General features: G+C 36.2%; 2 protein-coding genes across 3 annotated transcripts; one reads left to right on the top strand and one right to left on the bottom strand.

The window, feature by feature from the left end:
- Window positions 1-5,040: 5,040 nt before the first annotated feature.
- Window positions 5,041-11,734, top strand: LOC114532047 (DNA-directed RNA polymerase III subunit RPC5-like). Of its 2 annotated transcripts, XM_028553636.1 has the most exons (23): window positions 5,041-5,115; window positions 5,691-5,741; window positions 5,838-5,915; window positions 5,986-6,101; window positions 6,223-6,305; window positions 6,424-6,525; window positions 6,643-6,686; window positions 6,774-6,893; window positions 6,987-7,069; window positions 7,277-7,321; window positions 7,496-7,587; window positions 7,711-7,831; window positions 7,977-8,058; window positions 8,148-8,207; window positions 8,283-8,318; window positions 8,521-8,588; window positions 8,673-8,726; window positions 9,337-9,380; window positions 9,456-9,725; window positions 9,932-10,026; window positions 10,196-10,279; window positions 10,414-10,539; window positions 11,211-11,734. In XM_028553636.1, exons 1-23 carry the CDS (start codon window positions 5,047-5,049, stop codon window positions 11,280-11,282), a joined length of 1,995 nt encoding a protein of 664 aa, XP_028409437.1. In that variant the 5' UTR covers window positions 5,041-5,046; the 3' UTR covers window positions 11,283-11,734. The 2 variants fall into 2 exon arrangements, with proteins under 2 accessions (XP_028409437.1, XP_028409438.1); XM_028553637.1 differs by lacking the exons at window positions 5,041-5,115; window positions 5,691-5,741; window positions 5,838-5,915 and having other exon boundaries at window positions 6,036-6,136.
- LOC114532046 (hepatocyte growth factor-regulated tyrosine kinase substrate-like) lies at window positions 11,735-17,388 on the bottom strand. The gene is made up of 17 exons (XM_028553635.1): window positions 17,266-17,388; window positions 16,676-16,760; window positions 16,512-16,587; window positions 16,339-16,431; window positions 15,953-16,073; window positions 15,807-15,859; window positions 15,590-15,658; window positions 14,945-15,081; window positions 14,770-14,866; window positions 14,544-14,642; window positions 14,264-14,356; window positions 14,119-14,151; window positions 13,848-13,982; window positions 13,532-13,657; window positions 13,351-13,423; window positions 12,976-13,215; window positions 11,735-12,909 (listed from the first exon to the last, which is right to left on the bottom strand). The coding sequence occupies exons 1-17, from the start codon at window positions 17,297-17,299 to the stop codon at window positions 11,795-11,797; spliced, it is 2,679 nt and encodes an 892-aa protein (XP_028409436.1). The 5' UTR covers window positions 17,300-17,388; the 3' UTR covers window positions 11,735-11,794.
- Window positions 17,389-17,796: the final 408 nt, after the last annotated feature.

Raw genomic sequence — 17,796 nt, 5'->3', positions numbered from 1 at the left:
CATATTCACTTTCACATTCAATTTCAGATCAGTTCCAAAATGTACGTGGATATAAAAATAGCCGGGTATCCGCATTCTGACGTACAAAATGTGTTTATATTACTGCGCTTCTTTCCATGCAATTAATTTTTTTTCTTCGCGTCATTCTTGCTTGATCAATACATTAGGTAATATTTGAGATAGCTTCACAGAAGCTGCATGGCTAAAATGTATATGGCGTCATGTTTGCGGTTGCTGATAAGGAAAAATACTTTTCGCTATTTTTCTTAAAATAGGAACTATATATCCATACTGAATGTCATCCTTGATAAGGATGTGTAAAATTCGGAAATCGCAGTCAATGAGAGACGGCTTTTGTCAACAACATCAGACTTGCCTCGCATCGGCTACTCTTGCACCCAGAGCCACCCATCTCATCAAAAGTCTTTTCTCTGCAGTTATTGTAAATTGAAGTGATATAATTTACATAATTTTTATTCAAAATACTTCCGTCTATTTTTTATCACATGACCTTCATTTAAGGCCTGTTTACATGAAGCCGAGTTACTCGGCAGCACCGAATTCTCGCCTGTTCTATATATTGTATGGATATCTCGGTTGACTGTTTATATGGCTCATCCGAGTAACTCAGCGTGCCGAGTTCTCAACAAACTGTGCCGGGTTCTCGGCAAGGCGAGTTACTCGGTTATACCATGTAAACACTTTGCAACAGGAAACTCGGCTAGGCGAGTAGAATATTCGCCAAACACGCATGCGTGTTTACGTTTCATTTACCACCATTGTAAAAAACTTTTTGAAATTTTGCGCCCTACATAGGAAGTACGTCATGTAATTACAATGTACCGTAACAAATACCGAGTTACCCGGTTCCATATAAACACAATGCCGTTTTGTCCCGGCAAGGCGAGTGACTCGGTTACCCGAGTAACTCGGCTCCATGTTAACAGACCCTTAGTCTCCCTTGTAGGTTTAATTAATTAGTAGGTTTGATAATTAATTGTTCAAGTTGATAAAGAGAACACAACTGTCAACTAGAGTAAGGTCACTCTATTCTACAATTGGTTATATTATTTATATACGTTTATGTTTCAACTCTATCGACGGTATTCAACAGCAGTTTAGTGTGTGCGCCAACTAAAGTAAGACTCTTTCTTTGTGATTTGTAAACATAGCTACGTTAGTTGATTTATTTTATATTTAGTGCATGCCTGTTATAGTATTTAATTTGTCTAGATTGCATGACTTAGTGCGGTTTAATTCTTGCATTTTTGTTCGAACGTTACCCACTATATTTCTTTTCCGCGATCACTCTATTCAATATTCCGTTACCGGATTGATCAGCCACCATACCTTCAACCGCACAGTATTATAAACTTTATCATTAAAGATACATTTTATAACCATTATCCGCGCACGTGTTATTCTATCATCGTGGTTGGCGATTTTAGTGGAGTAGTTCAATTTGTGGCGTGAACGGCATACCAAAGCAGCGTAGCTTTTAGAAGAATTTGGGAGTTACAGCCACCCAACCGATAAACCTTGGATGACACTTAATATTAAAGCAGAAATAAAGTTAAGACAACGGGCTTTTACTCGTGGAAATACGGACCAATACACTCTTTTATGTGCAAAGGTTGAAGACATGATTAAGAAAGCGAAAATAAAATACTACCAAAGCAAAGCTAAAACTCTTCGCACTCGTGATCCTGCGAAATGGTGTAAAGTGATTTATGCTTTGTCTGCATGGTGCAAATAATCAACAGAATGGTGCGTCTGTAAACTCACTGTCTAAAGAGGAAGGCTTTGATGTAGCAGAAAAGCTTCAAAAATCCTTTGTTGCTCCATGGAAAGACATCAATACAACAACCGGCCCACATTTAAACGACGTTGAAATATTCCTCAAAGACTATGCACCTTCCCTCCCTGGCAGAGGTCAGATCAAAAATGCGCTAAACCATCTTAAAGAATCGGAAGCAACGGGAGCGGACGGTGTTCCAGCATGGCTACTTAAGAGATTTTCGGGCCATTTTCCTATATCCTATATAGCACGGGTAGTCCATGAAATTATTACCCCCAGCATTAAACAGTGCAAGTATCCAAGTCATACAGTGCAAGTATCCAAGCCTTATTACACCTCTGCCCAAAGTATATCCACCAAACAACGTAAATAATGACTTTCGGCAATTTCTGTTTTACTGACACATCGAAAAAATCTTAGAGAGAATACAACTTCAACTAAATGATAAAGATATCACATTGTGTCCCAGCCAGCATGCATGGTTTTATTAATGGCCGATCTACTACATCATGCAGCCTTGATATCCATTACACAACCATGGTTTAATGCTACAGATAATATCTATTCTGATAAATCAGCTATTCATGCCCTTTTTATAGATTTAAAAAAAGCTTTTGATTTAGTCGACCACGAGATTTTGCTGTTTAAACTTGCACGAATGAATGCATGTGAACAAAAGTTTCTGGCTGTGAGTTAAAAGCTTCCTATCGGGTAGAACCCAGCAAGTCAAAATAAATGGAACACTATCCTCAACTGAAAGCTGTCCTGCTGGAGTCCCCCAAAGGACGTCCGTACTTTCTCCAGCCTTATTCAATATACCTAGCTATTGATGATTTAGATATTTCATGCAGAACACACAAATACGCTGATGATTGTAACCAAAGTGAACGCATTATACAGGGAAAATGCAGCAATATACAGGAAGTTTTGGACTCTGTAAAAAGGTGGTCTGATGATGATAAATGCAGTTGAACGCGAAAAAAACGAAGGATATGTGGATTTGTTTTGGGAAGTCTATTCCGGAACCTCCCAATCTTTCTATCGCGGATTCCATTGTTGAAAGAGTGGACACTTTCAAGTTGCTGGGGCTAGTTTGTCAGAGTAACCTAAAATGGAACTCGCACATTTATGAAATAACACGTAAAAGTAACAGGAAACTTTATCATCTCAGGGAGTGTAGGAAGGCACATCTTCCTACAGAATTCGGCCTTGAAACTTACTGCACTAAAATACGCCCCCTGCTAGAATATGCGGCACCAGTTTGGGATAGCTTACCCCTTCACGTAGTTAATGATCTCGAATGCATCCAAAGAAGAAGTTTACGTATTATTGGCCTACCAACCAATACTCTCCCTTCGCTAGGCAAAACAAGAGAGAAATCAACACTTCGGGAACTAAAGAAAATAATTTGTGACACTACTAACCATCCATGTCAAGAATTTATTCCCGCCGCAAATAATTAACACTTATTTACTGCGAACGAAGGAAACATTATGTTTTGTGGACCCGAGACCTGTCGATATTTCACGAGGCAAAGCCGAGTGAAATATCGATGGTCGAGGGTCCACAAAACATAATGTTTCCTGAGTTTTCGGAAAATAAGTTTTTTATTATATACCACTTGTCAAATAAAAACTAAACTAGAAGGTATACAACGAAATATCTATTCATTAAAGACATAATTTCAAATGGATAAAAGTTGTTATTTCCCATGAGATTATAACACTGCATGGCGACATCAAAATTTCGTCACTCTCGACCAATGAAACGCTACGAAAACAAAACTTTGACAAGTGGTATCCTGGTGGTATATAATAATCATTATTATTACACTAGATCCAAAGGCAACAGTGACAACGTAGGTAAAATAATATCTAGTACTGAAAGACATAAAATGTCATTCATACCTCAGGCAACTGAACTTTTAACAAAACACTAAATTTCTCGCCGTACTCCGCTTGACGTTTAAATTATCAATAATGTTTTATATTGTATAATTTATATATTTATATATTCTTGTAAATACACACTGATATATTTTTAGATAATAATAGGACCTTTTAGGACCATTGTAATTTTTAGCTTAAGGTGGATTTAAAGAGCTTATTATTATTAGTTCTGTAGTAAATAAAATTCGATGAAGTAACTCGTGTTTCTCATCCTGTGTTATATATTTATTTATATATTTAAATATCTATAAACCCATTGGCCGTTGATATTGACCTCTTTTATATATTGTCACATTTTTGAAGGTATCCATCTTGGCAAGACCATGGGCAGCTGGTCCGAACTTGAAAGAAGACTGGAATATACAGGGTATCCCAAAAATACCCAAAACTATTTGAGGGACTCGTCCGCGAATTTTTGCCTATTGGGATTAACGCAACTTATAAAATACTAAATAGGCCTAAATAAGTTAAAATTTGCTAGAGAAGGAAAGGTCGAAGATCATCGTCCTGAGTTGTAAATTTAAATATTGTTATCCATATTTGTAAAGTGATTTGGTAATAAAAATCATTTGTTGGTATACAAACAAATTTTACTGTCATCGATTCATCATGTCATATATATCAAATTTATTGAACAGTGTTCAAACGGAGAAAATGCAAACGGGACACGAGATCCCATGCGAGGCATTCCTCCGATTACATATTTACATATACAAAAACAAATAACACACAGAAGAAACATAAGTTATATAGCTACACGCATCGAAGAATAAGCATATGCCACAAGCTCGAAAATCCAAGTTGTTGATTTGTTGTTTGTTTTTTTTTGTTTGTTTTTTCATGGGAAATGAAATACATTTATCAGAAAGAGATAAGATAATTTAAAAACCATAGTAAATGATTTAAAATCAGGCAATAGCACATGTTCTCTTCGCATGTTATTTAAGCTCTATGACATGAACAGATTCTATGCAATGACCATGTACAGGGCATGTCAACGTCAGTAATAAGACACTATAATGTCAAACATATATGTCATATATGCAGTTTATACACTTGTGGGTCCCAACAGGGTGCTTATAGGCGCATTCAAACTCCAGCTATTACATCGTTATGGGTGATTTCAATGGTTTGGGGTTTTTTGGGACAACTGGCAGGTTATATTCATTTCCCAGCTTTAAAACGAGGATCGAATCCACCCAGTGTATATATAGTTCACCGGTGTCTGTCATTTTTCTCTCGTTCCGGGATTTGCTGAGCTTGCTCTGTCCAGACTCCTCTGGTTCTGTCAAATTCAAGATGGTCGACGAGTTGCCAGTTCCATCTGTTTATGATGAGCCAGATGAGGAAGATGATGTAGTTGACGAGGTTTGAAATATTCATGATTATTTCATAACTACTAGAATAATGTGTTGATTCATATCTCATTGTATATTAACCTATGCATAATACTCAAGTTTTCATATCTGACCTAAACCATGTGGAGAGTGCAGACTTTATATTCTTCAATTTGTCCGGCCAGGGACGCCGGAACGATGCGAGGGCAAAGGGGGCAGATTTTGTTGAAAGGGCACTCCTGTAGCGGCGCATTAATAAAGAATGTTTGCAAAACATCGTCAGTTGAACTTCGTATCGTCGTGATTTCTCTTTCAAAGATAATTTCTGATCAAAGATAATTTCTGATCTAGACGATTGTCTTATTCTTGATGCTCGTTTGTGGCACTTCTAATTCAGATATAGAATGTAATTAATCTTTTAAAATAAAAGGGCATTTTGTCCCCCTTGCCCCTTCTGGTGAAAGGCAAGGGGGGCAGTTGCCCCTGCTGCCCCCCCTGTTCCGGCGTCTGTGTTTGTCCCCCCCTGCTGCCCCCCTGTTCCGGCGTCTGTGTTTGCCCCATCCGCTTTTATAGAATATGCGCAAAATATTTTTTATTTTGTTATAGATTGATGTCTATTTAGCCAAAAATCTGGCTGAAAACCTTTACCTTTTCCAGGCAAGTTTCAATCCATGATTTTGTGTGTGTGTTTTATGGTTTTTAATAATCAAATTGACAAATTATAAAATGATTTCAATGGATATGTTTGTGTAGTATCTAAGCCGTCCAGCTGCAGTGAGCTACGACAAGACAGCATGTTTATCATCAAGGGTAAAACCAAAACAACAAAAGGTGAATTTCAAAAATTTCATAAATACTGGCTTAATTAATTGTTTAATTGTTAAAAAAATAATTTTTCTAGGTAATGCTGGAAATGTCGTTAAACACATCTGGTCCCAGTTACTGCAAATCTAAAGGGGAACAATTTGCCTGGGAAGCTGACCATGCTGCATCAGATGATAAAAAATTCTTCAGAAGGTCATTTTTGGCATAGAAAAACAAAACATTCTCATGTATATATTTTATAATTTTATTGACTGCCACTGTGAATCTAGCATTCTAGTAATTAATGTTGTAGTAATGATCTTTTCTAAAACAGTGACAGAATGGACAAGCAAGTCTTGCTCTCTTCCCAAGGAACAGTTTCAACATCACAGTATGCAGTTGGTCTGCTGAGAGATGGTAAACATAACTTAAAGCAACAATTGCTTTTAACTAATTACTGTATGTGACAACCTACATTATATCGTAATAATGATAAACAATCATGTTTACAGTGAAATACTTTTGTATCTTTCAGGGGAAATTCATTTAACACCTCTCAAGGGGGTTGTTCAATTGAGGCCCAGTTTTGAATATTTGGATCGTAATCAGGAGAAAAAGCCAACTAACCAGGAGGAAGGTTTGTACATGAGTAAGCTTGGCTTAGGCTCTCTGTTGAAATCCCTTCTCTACCTTTGTCTTGAACCCAGCTTCAAAATAGGAAATTGGACAGAGCAAGCAGAATCTATTTTTGCAGGTGATTCACAAGATGAAGATGAGGAAAAGGCCACTGCTTTGTTGGTAGGAAAACTTTAAGATTCTATCTAAGTCTAAAAAATACAGTAAACTTGCAGTTCCGTACAATGATCAAGTTACTCTGAATTCCAGGTTAGGTTTGCTAAGAAGGAAACTGAACAAGCCAAAGCTCAGAGGCTGTCATCCTATAAACATCTTGAGAAACAGATGTCGGAAGAACCATGGACTGAAGTTGAATATTTTGGAATCAATGTGGGTTCACAATCTCAGTGTTCAACATGTGTTATTCCAGTAACATCAGTAATCATGTGTGTAATATTTGCCTTTCAATTATTCTCTTCCCAGGACACAAAAAGTGTTGAGGAACGAAATTTGCTGTTTTGTCAAGAAGTGAATACTGAGGTTTTAGAATTTGATGCAACCTCAAGGTTTGATTTTTGTGCAAGTAAATACATTGTTATTATTGCCTACAACAGAACCCTGGCTAAAATTCTGTTAACCACAAGCAAACTGATTTAGTCATCCTCAACCATCTTTACTTTGGGGGAGGATGGATTTTGACACTAACAGTACCTGTTCAGATCATTAGCCTTAATTTGGTCACATAGCCAGCTAGCTTGTATTTTGTTTTGCAGTAGTTATGTTGAGATGTTGATGCCTACTACAGCAGAGGTTTCAAGGTAGGTTAATCAAGCCAACATGCCAGTCATGGAACAAAGTGGGGTAGCCAACCAAATAAACAACCTTGGATGACATGATTCTTCCTGCATTAAAGCAAATCCATATTGCCAGAGTTTAGAGGCTAGGAAATACTCTCTTGACACATTAAGATTTGTCTTATTTGTTTCTTCAAGTGATTTAAACTCATTGCCAACCAAATTCACAACGTTAGCTCATGTACGAAAAATGGACATAATTGACCAAGTTAGGAATCGCTTAATAGAGGGTGAGTCTGGTTGTTTCTGGTGAGATGTTGCAGCTTCTCTTAGCACTTTCAAACCTGGTGGCGAAAAAATTATATTAAATTTTGGCACTTAAAATGATAACGTGGCCATTGGATTTCTTGCAGCTAAATTAATGACATTCTCGGAGATCTCCAATGCATTGCTTCCTCCAGCAAACGACGTTACTGTGTTGAAATGTCTACAGCAACATGCGGTTCTTGTTCAAGGATCTTGGGTTGTTAAAAGGTATGTAATGTAGCATTATCTTACTTTACGACGCAAAATCTGCTCATAAGTAGACGCTCGTTTCTTTATACAAAACTACAACATTTCTTATTCCATTATTATTATTATTATTAAGTTATTTGAAAATTTTCATCATTCCCTGTAGTGAATTACTTTATCCAAAAGGAAAAACAAGTGCTTTCAGCTCCTCAACATCAGAGACATTATGTGTTGCAAGAGACTACATCGTAAGTAATGAAATTTACTCGAAGATTCCTTGCAATACAATTCGTATATTCAATATATGCGTATATTCAATCCTATTTATATTTTTAAGCTTTACAGATTCACCGAATCTCGTATCGTTCAAAGAAGCGACGTGATTTCTGTGGTCAAGGTTAGATTTTCACGATTAAATTTAGTTTAGTACAACATTGTTGTAGTGTAACTTGTATTTTTTTTTTCTTTTTAGCTGACAGTAAATGATGTGAATGATCTGCTACAGCAGGTATAAACCAGTGATATAAATAAACCCTTTTATAAATCTGAATGTAGTGACAGCTACTGCAGTATCATTTTAGAGTTTAATATGTCAATTGACAAGTGAGAATTAGTTCAGCTCTAGGTAATGGTTTAGTTAAAAGAGAAAGAGAGTTGTCAACTCTTTTTAAAATGTGCAACCTCTAGACGATATTATTTTATTATTATAGGTTGCGACCAGAATCGTCAACGTTGGCTGGGAATTCAAGCTGCCTTACGACCAAGATTTTGTTCAAAAGTAAGCAGTCCATTAATATCCTGCATGCATGGAAAGCCATAATCGATTCTTCTGTTTGTCATAATTTTCTTCTTTATTTCACAGGTTTGGCGATGTCGTAAAACAACAGTCATCGTTCTGGACGACAAAATATCAAACGTAAGATTTTATTAAAATTAGACATAAATGAAATTTCATCTGTGTTGTTTGTTCGTTCCTACATTATACAGAATGCCAATTATTCTCGTTCCTACATTATACAGAGTGCAAATTATATCTTCGTTCCTACATTATACAGTGCAAATTATATCTTCGTTCCTACATTATACAGAATGCCAATTATTCTCGTTCCTACATTATACAGAGTGCAAATTATATCTTCGTTCCTACATTATACAGTGCAAATTATATCTTCGTTCCTACATTATACAGAGTGCAAATTATATGTTCGTTCCTACATTATACAGAGTGCAAATTATATGTTCGTTCCTACATTATACAGAGTGCAAATTATATGTTCGTTCCTACATTATACAGAGTGCAAATTATATGTTCGTTCCTACATTATACAGAGTGCAAATTATATCTTCGTTCCTACATTATACAGTGTGCAAATTATATCTTCGTTCCTACATTATACAGAGTGCAAATTATATGTTTGTTCCTATCCTACATTATACAGAGTCGGAATTATGTGTTTGTTCCTACATTATACAGAGTGCAAAGATACAGCTTATACATATTTATACACTTCAATCTTCATTCCTAGTCTTTCTGAGAGGTATCATTTAAAGAACGAGGTCGACAACTCAGGTATCACAATCTCAGTAGGGATGAATATGATTGTGTATGACTTACTGTATGTATATTTAATTCTCTGCTGTTAAGACGAAGTCAAAGTAACCAAGACTAATGCTACCACCAGCCGCCCACCTGAAGTCAAATGTGCAGTCGAGCCTTCGCCCAGTATTTCTGAAACACAGATAAATCAGAATGCTTGTAAAGAACTCGTCGTCAAAGACACAGAAACTAAACTCTCACCGCAGGATGAAGAAAAATTATTAAATCATCTTGTGAAATTTGTCAAAGACAAACTGAATACAAGCAGTTTAAGCTTAGCAGAATTTAAAAAACTCCTGCTACTTCATCATCACTCAGGTGAGTTCAACTGTTGTAACGAAAACTACAACGGCCAGAGTCTTCAGTAAATCTCGTGAAAACGAGATCCATTCATAATGTCGTAAACATCCTCTGCACTTTTATATGAGTCGTTCATTATCAATTTATTTCTGTCATGATGCTATGAATTTAGTTCAAAACACGTGAATACTTTACGTAGAATTATTTTTCTCTTCATTATCTAGCGGGGTCACAAGAAGATGTCCTCTCTTCTGGTGTTACAGATTCATTACTTTTGAAAGCAATTGCTAAATGCGATGGAGAAGAAATTGATCTTAAGGTAACAAAACTTCATTTATAGAAGTTTTAAAAATTAGATAGTTCCTGTTGGGTGCAATTTCATGAAATAACCAGATTAATACAACGTTTTGACAAGTTTTTGACAACTGGAAATATAGTTTCCTCAAAAAAACAACAAGGGTTGTGCTCACACCGTTTTCTTTTTCTAGTGGCCCACGACATCACAATATCCATCAGATTTAAATAGTCGTAGAATTTTTGTCGTTCGAAGTCTTGGCAGTCCCTTAGACAAGGTTTGTGAGCGCCCGCGTTATATGTAGTTTAACCCTGACTTATATATAACTGGATCATAATAATACACCTAATAACCTGGGTTACCATGTGCTGCCAGCAAAGATGCTTAAATTTTTGCCGTTTTCTTCTGTAGTATCGAAGCGTCATACTGAACATGTTTCACGGAGCTTTCTCTGTTCAGCGAAGAATGATCATGGAAAAATCACGACAGGTTCTCGGCACTGCACCCACCGCCTCGGAGTATAACAAAGTTATACAGGTAGAATTCACACTTATTCACTGATCGCTAATGACTAAGTAGGATAGTCCCTAATTTAACTCATTTAAAATCGTTGGAATATTAATATTGTTGGAATACAAGTTTATCATTTTAAGTAGTAACACATTGTTTCGCGCTTTTTGTACTCACAAAGATGATCTCACAAATTCTGCATGAAGTGTATTACATTATGTTTAAGAAATACCTCAACATGTTAGAAAGAACATTAGACGAATTAGAAGAATAATTAACTCGATAAGTCCGTCACGGACTGTGGACTCTTCATCATTTATGTGTAAAATGAAGCAACCCTGTTTTTAAATATCGGAATACTAATATTTTTTGCGTAAGGGATTTTTATTATTTCACGCATGATCGCAGTTGATATTTGTGTTCGAATATTTAGGTTGTTGTTTCCATTAACTTCTCGAACGGCATCAATTTAAATTTGTATGAGGGGGGGGGGGGTGCAACCGCTTCTGTTTCCGGTATTTGCCTGGTGACGAATCATAAATGAAAACGAACAGTCTTTACGCAAAAAAACACAGTATAATCATATATATCTACTCTTTGGCCCAGGTTAACGTACCGAGACTCTCCATATTTATATACGTCGTGTTTTCTAATTGATTATTTGGAAATTCCTTGTTTACATCATTCTCGGTTTCCAGGAGTTGGGGCTCGAACGAAAAGGGGCATGTTGGTTCATTCGTGGAACGCAGCCGGGCACTCTACGAACATAGGCTGGAAATTGTCTAACAACTGGAGGATTTCCAACACTGGCTTACTACATCCAGAGTCGTGCCTGCTAAATGAACCGAAGGCACAAGAAGAGAAAATATTGCAGGTTAGAGTGACGTTATTAAAAACACATGAGAATGGAGCTATGTTGCGTGGTAAAGACTGCAAAAAGCAAAAGTACAGGATAAAATATCCAAATTAAGGTACCGGATAAAATATCGCTTCGTTTACATTAAACTGGGGTTGAATTTAACTGCATTTGAAATTCTAAGAAACATTTACATCGGATGAATAAAATAAGGAAAGCGCAGATGACAAATAACGTTTTTAATCTAAAATTAATTTCAAACATTATTCCTGTTACATCAATGTTTATCACAATACTCTTCAATAATCAACTAAGAATCGTTCCTTTTAAATTTAAATATATAATGCTACAATTTATTGTATATATATATATATATATATGGGGTATATGGGATATAATAGCCTCTAGTTATAGCTATAGTTAAATTTAATCGAAGGAAATAAGCGGGGTTTCGGCAACATTCTGCTCATAAAACTGTTGTTGGCCGTATTGTTGTTGGTTATAGGGTTGTTGAACTGGTTCGTAACCTCCGTACGAGGGTGGTGGTGGTGGTGGTGGTGGTTGCTGTTGTTGGTAGTTACCATTTGGGGCCTGCACCCATGGCTGTTGCCCAGCAGTTTGTTGATAGGTGGGGTCCACTGGTTGGTTTTGGTACTGTAAAGATGATGCTCCCGAGCCTTGAGGGGCTGATTGGGAGGGTTGACCTCCTTGGTATTGTGGTATTTGGGAATTTTGTGTAGGAGGTCCTTGGGATGGTATGTTTTGTTGAGGAGGTGGACCTTGTGATTGCGCTGCATGTTGAGAATAAGGGTGTTGTTGCAACTGGAATTGTGGTTGATTTAGCTGAGGTGGTGGAACTTGTTGTGACTGAAACTGTTGCGTTGGTGTTGTGCCTTGACCTGGGGGGAATGGCTGTGGGGGTTGAGTTTGCGTTGGTGGTGGCCCTGTGAATGACTGAGGTTGTCCGTGAGTGACCCCTCCAGTCATGTTATCTTGTAATGAGTTTGGTCCAGATGAATAAGACTCCATTGAGGGTGGTCCAGATGAAGGAGGTGTGTGGGTATACATGTTTTGTTGGGGTTGATTTTGATATGACATTGGTCCACTTGAAGGGTAATCTGGTCCCATAGCGTAGGTCTGTCCTTGTCTTGGCCCTTCATTCACGACTTGGTACTGATTAGGTTGGCTTCCTGGAGTCGGTTGTCTTAACTGCAGGTCTTGTTGTACTTGTGTGGAGGGTTGAAGGTAATGTGTTGTCTGCCCTTGACTTACAATACTCTGTGTTTGAGGTGGGTTTCCTGCAGGTTGTGCTGGATTAGGGACGGGGGATATATTTTGCAATGACAAATTTTGAAATTGTGAGTTTGGAGCTTCGTATTGATTTCCTGGTTGGTAAGGTGGTTGACTTTGTCTTTGGCCAGGGTGTGGTTGGACACTGGGGGTTAGTGATTGATAGTTAGGTGGCGCTGGTTGATCCCCAGCTACTTGGCGAGAAGGTTGATATGCGCCGTAAGTTGACACTTGACACCCCATTGCTTGCTCTACAAAGGAAACGATTGGGCAGTTAAACGCTGCAAATTGATATAAATTAAAATGTTTCGTCGTACCTTTAGCCATCTGTTCCAATGCTTGTTGCCTTTGTGTTTGCAGCTGCTGCTGATAAAGCATATACTCTTGTTTCTGTTGTCTTAACAATTCCATCTTTTGTTCCATCTGCATGCGACGTAACATGTCTTGTTCCAGCTCCTGTTGTCGTAATTTTTCGCGTCGTTGAACTCGCATTTCATCAAGTGAACGTCTTGTTTCCTGTAAAACTCCTAGTTTTTCCTCCATCATCTCGTACGTATCTAAAGAAAAAGTTCATAACTTTTCTAGTTGAGTGATAACATTATTAGAAACAAGTTTCAGGGATAAGTTTTCGGTGCTAAATTTCAACCAGTATTTCATTATTACATGAATCAAACGAAAGAAATTCTTGATACCTTTTTGCCGTTCTTGTTGCTCGATGTAATTCATCAGTTGTGGCTGCATCGCACTGACCGTTTGGTACAAGGACTGCAAATAGTTATTAGTGACCATCAGGCATCACAGATGTTTTACGAAGACAAAGAATACTAACTTTACTAAAAGGGCTTTTGTGTGTGCTATGATCGTATTAATTACCTGTATAATAGAGTCAGAGGATATATGCCTGCCTTTTCCTGCCACATATTTCATTCTTTCCATTAATTTCTCAACATTGCTGCGGAATGTGGCCATAAAAGCTTCGCATTCTGAATCCTGTTTTGTCTAAAAACACAGTTTTGAGGGTTTTGTTATGACAGACACACATTTTTTGAAGCCAAAATGTATTTTTCCATTTTGATCATGCTGTAACATATTCCTTGTAGGAAGTTGCAAATCAGTTATGAACAACTTCTCAACAAGCCAATATTCTGAGGACTTTGTGTGACATTGGTGCAAGTCTTTTTGAACATACTTTCCCAATGGTTTCTCCATTATAAGATGAAGTAGGTACAGGAGACTCTTCTTCATGTGTTGGAGATGTGTAAGCTGGTGGTGAAGCTTCTTCTTTTCTTTTTTCCCAATAAGACCTGTTCAGGTAGCGATCCAACTAGAACAGCAGCAAGAAAAACAATGCGATCCTAGCTCAATAATTTATAATTATTTGATCAATTATTTAATTGTGATGGCACAAAGGTTGATGAAGTTTAAGTTCTAGTTTGAAAAGAACTGTGAAAATACTCTACCTCAGAATCACTGGGGCCCACTTCTTCCATTGGCTAATTGTAATGAAATGTGATAAAAATTCATTTAAATTAAAAGGTAGGTGTAGATGCTCTGTAGGTGCTCTGCTCAACTAGTACTGTAATTGCTGTTCAAAATTATACATACAGAAGATGTGTAGCTATAACTTGATGGTTTGGCTGGTGCTGATGGCCTTGTTTCCACAACATCATAAATTCTTGATGATTGCGATGATGACTTCTATGAAAGGAAAGTACACTAAACTAGAGCAACAGATAATATATGAATATGCCTGCATGAATTAATGATAGAACACTAGAGGAAATTTTAGAATGTTCTAGCTTACTTGTTTGACAGGGCAATGGTTTGATTGTCCCTTTAAAAGCTACCAACCATGCAATTTTTACATAATTTCTTACTGTATCACCTGTTTTGTTTCTTGTTCAGATACAGACAAAGCCATTGCTAATTGAAGATCTTCCTGTTCTTGACGTTTTATTTCCTCATCTGATTTCTTTTCTGGGACCTAATAAAGGCAATAATGTTGTTAAATAATATTCCACTATTTCATTTCTAGTTAGTTTATAACCTGGCACAGGTGTTTATGATGCAAGGTGTTTATGGTTTAAATTTACTTTGGATTAATTATATACCTGAGACTCTTTAGCAAGGGAACTGTTCAAGTACTCTGGAGGTAAATCACCATTGCCTTTCCCTTTTGCTGGCGGTTGACTTGTTGCAGAGGAGGCTCTGTTGTAAGAAATATTTGATCGTCATTACCCAAAAACACAAAATCATAACTTTATATTTATAATGTATGATAATTACTTTGCTTCACCGGGGTTAAGCTGATCATAGCATGGATCACAGACTCTGACTTCACGTTCAATACCAAATTTTGCAATAACTGAGTTTTTTGATGAGCACTTTGCACAAAATACTTGACCACAGCAACGACAGTGATGCTAGAAATATACATACAACACATATTAAGCATAATTTTTAATTGTGAATGGTTTTTTGAAATACAAATGCACTAAACATTAAAACTTGAAAAAATTCACATATATATACATATATATATATATATATATATATATATATATATATATATATATATATATATATATATATATATATATATATATATATATATATATATATATATATATATATATATATATATCAATGACTGTTCTCCGGATTTAAAATTGTTTTTTATTGAGCTTTCGACTCGGTACTTCGAGTCTTCTTCAGAATATCTAAATTATTTACATGTGTATAGCTTTATATATTATATATATATATATATATATATATATATATATATATATATATATATAATAATCTTGGATTTGTGCGTAGTAAACCAGAGTGTATATATATATATATATGCCATTTGAACATGTATTTTATTAAAGTATTGCACCTCTGACGATATGTACTGTTTATTTTCTATTGAATTAAACCTACTTGTCGGGTGAATGTTCCAAATTTCACACGGCATCTGTGACACACATCTCCATCAGCCCAATCTGGAGCCTTGAACAGAAATTGAAAAACAACTTATTCAGTTATTGCCGGAGCGCCCTTGGAATTTTTCCTGAGAATGAGTGGTCCAGCGAACTGGAAAGTAGCATTGTTAACCTGTTTCTTTAATGACCTTATTTTCATAAAATTTCTCTATTACCTTTAGAGCACTGAACATTGCATCACTCTCATTTCTTTCAGGGAATTCAAAACCTTAAACATATTTTCTTGTGTGAGCAAACACAGGCATATTTTTGTTTTTGCAATAAGTAATAAAATCAATCAATATATTTTATTGACATGCACCTTCCATTTTCATCAAGTTTCTAGTATCTTCAACTATCCTGTATTTAGGCTCATTACGAAAACCATATGCCCAAGCATTGATGATTCTCAACACTTCAGTCTTAACAGTTTCTGGACATACCTATGAAAATAAATTTAGTAGTATTGTTGTTGTTGTTGTTGTGTAAATAACTAGGTAGATTGTATTGCCAGATAACAAATCAATAAGAAATATTTTAATGTAGATGGTTAAATTTTTAGTATGTTATTTAATAAGGTGTAGATTAAGATTAAGTTGCTTGTGACTTTAAGTCAGAGATCTATGTATGAGAGTATCTGGCAGTAGCCTTATCCAGTCTGTTTAATTAAGCTAAACAACCAGCTCTTGTAGACAACTGAATACATACATTAACAAGCTGGCGAAAATCATCCATCATTGCTTTGGTGGCAACCTCATCATGAATTACAGATCCACAATTTTTCACACATGCTTCTAAAGTCTATAATGAAAACAGAAAATTTTTACTTTTTAACATTTTATCCAACCTTTGTGAAAGCATAACCTTTTTTTTTAGCTTACAATAAGTGCATTCTTTGCCACATGTGGATTGGAGTCAAATATTCTCTTTCGAATTTCACTGACAGCAACTTTACCCCTAGAATTTGGAATGAAACATGAAAAGGTTGTTCTTGACACCATAACCATAATAGATTTATATGAGTGAAATAATACTAAACACTTACGTGACATCTTTTTGTCGTATACTGTCACATGCTTGCAGAATGGCAGCCCAGTCCGGTTCTACTAGGGTAGGACTTGTGGCACGTTCTATAATTGGTTTAAAGTCAGAACATAGTGTACCAATAGAGTTAAATAACATTATATTATAGGCATAATTAAATCTTCAACTTGTAGAAAACACCATGTTTTATGCACCTAGCTTTCAAATTGGAAGTTAATTAGGTAATTTTTAAGATGAACTGTGTTTGACTCCTGGAATGTGCTCTAATAGATGCTTGGATGCATTGTTGTAGGCTCTTTCGTTCATCAAAGAGATGGGTATATATGATACAGTGATACACTGCTGGTAGGTTGAAAACAATTTTTGGTCAATAAAAAATTGAATTTATCAGTACACATTTTGTCTTTGTCACATTTCTTGCTATTCATAATATCATTAGACAATAAGCCGTATTCGTAAAATACTTTAAATACAAATACAACGATGTTAGGGCAAAAATTGCATAACCGATAATAACGGATGTAAACCTCAAATTATATATCAAATATCTTTGCCTTTATACACCAGAACATTTTCATATTTTTTACTAACCAATGGCGTCTTTAAATGTAGAATCAATCCCCATAATTTTAAAAAAGACCCGGCTAAAATTTTGTCCAAATTTTCTATCGTAAAGTTTGTCTTCTAACACTAGGTGTCGATGTTGTTTTTGTATTTACGTTACGTAATGTTTTAAAAATAATATTTCAGGTGTCGCGGGTTTGCGGGTTGACCGAAATGCGAAGTACCCGAAGACCCTGGGGACGAGGATGAAAGCGCATGTGATGTGATGTGATGTGACCAGAAATTGTGACCAGTGGATGTGGATGTGACCATTGAGGGCATGTGACAGTGGCATCACTGGCATGTGACTCAGTGATGTGACCAACTTGGACAACTTATCATAGATAATTCCATATAGTTTTTATATTCACAATTACTAAACGAAGAAATTGGTAAATTTCCTCCAGAATCCAGATTTCCTCTTGTAAATTTCTAATGTTTATGAAACTAGGTTATAGAAGCCGGTCATATGAAGTGCTGCCTGAGGAAGTGTTCGGGTCATTGGTTCGGGTTGATACC

Source organism: Dendronephthya gigantea, unplaced genomic scaffold (genome assembly GCF_004324835.1).
Source record: "Dendronephthya gigantea isolate DGI-Jeju-01 unplaced genomic scaffold, DenGig_1.0 000077F, whole genome shotgun sequence".
NCBI classification, from domain to species: domain Eukaryota; kingdom Metazoa; phylum Cnidaria; class Anthozoa; order Malacalcyonacea; family Nephtheidae; genus Dendronephthya; species Dendronephthya gigantea.
Note: the sequence above shows the minus strand (reverse complement) of the source record. Positions and strands in the feature narration are given on the sequence as shown.

What these genes read in the sequence shown, in the direction of transcription:
- LOC114532047 (XM_028553636.1), top strand. Translation starts at nt 5,047, where the DNA reads ATGGTCGACGAGTTGCCAGTTCCATCTGTTTATGATGAGCCAGATGAG. An exon ending in TTGAATATTTTGGAATCAAT is followed by an intron (nt 6,894 to 6,986) that starts GTGGGTTCACAA and finishes TTCTCTTCCCAG; the next exon opens with GACACAAAAAGTGTTGAGGA. An exon ending in TTGGCAGTCCCTTAGACAAG is followed by an intron (nt 10,280 to 10,413) that starts GTTTGTGAGCGC and finishes TTTCTTCTGTAG; the next exon opens with TATCGAAGCGTCATACTGAA.
- LOC114532046 (XM_028553635.1), bottom strand. Translation starts at nt 17,299, where the DNA reads ATGGGGATTGATTCTACATTTAAAGACGCCATTG. An exon ending in CAATGTTCAGTGCTCTAAAG is followed by an intron (nt 15,659 to 15,806) that starts GTAATAGAGAAA and finishes TTTCTGTTCAAG; the next exon opens with GCTCCAGATTGGGCTGATGG. An exon ending in CTGAACAAGAAACAAAACAG is followed by an intron (nt 14,357 to 14,543) that starts GTGATACAGTAA and finishes TTCCTTTCATAG; the next exon opens with AAGTCATCATCGCAATCATC.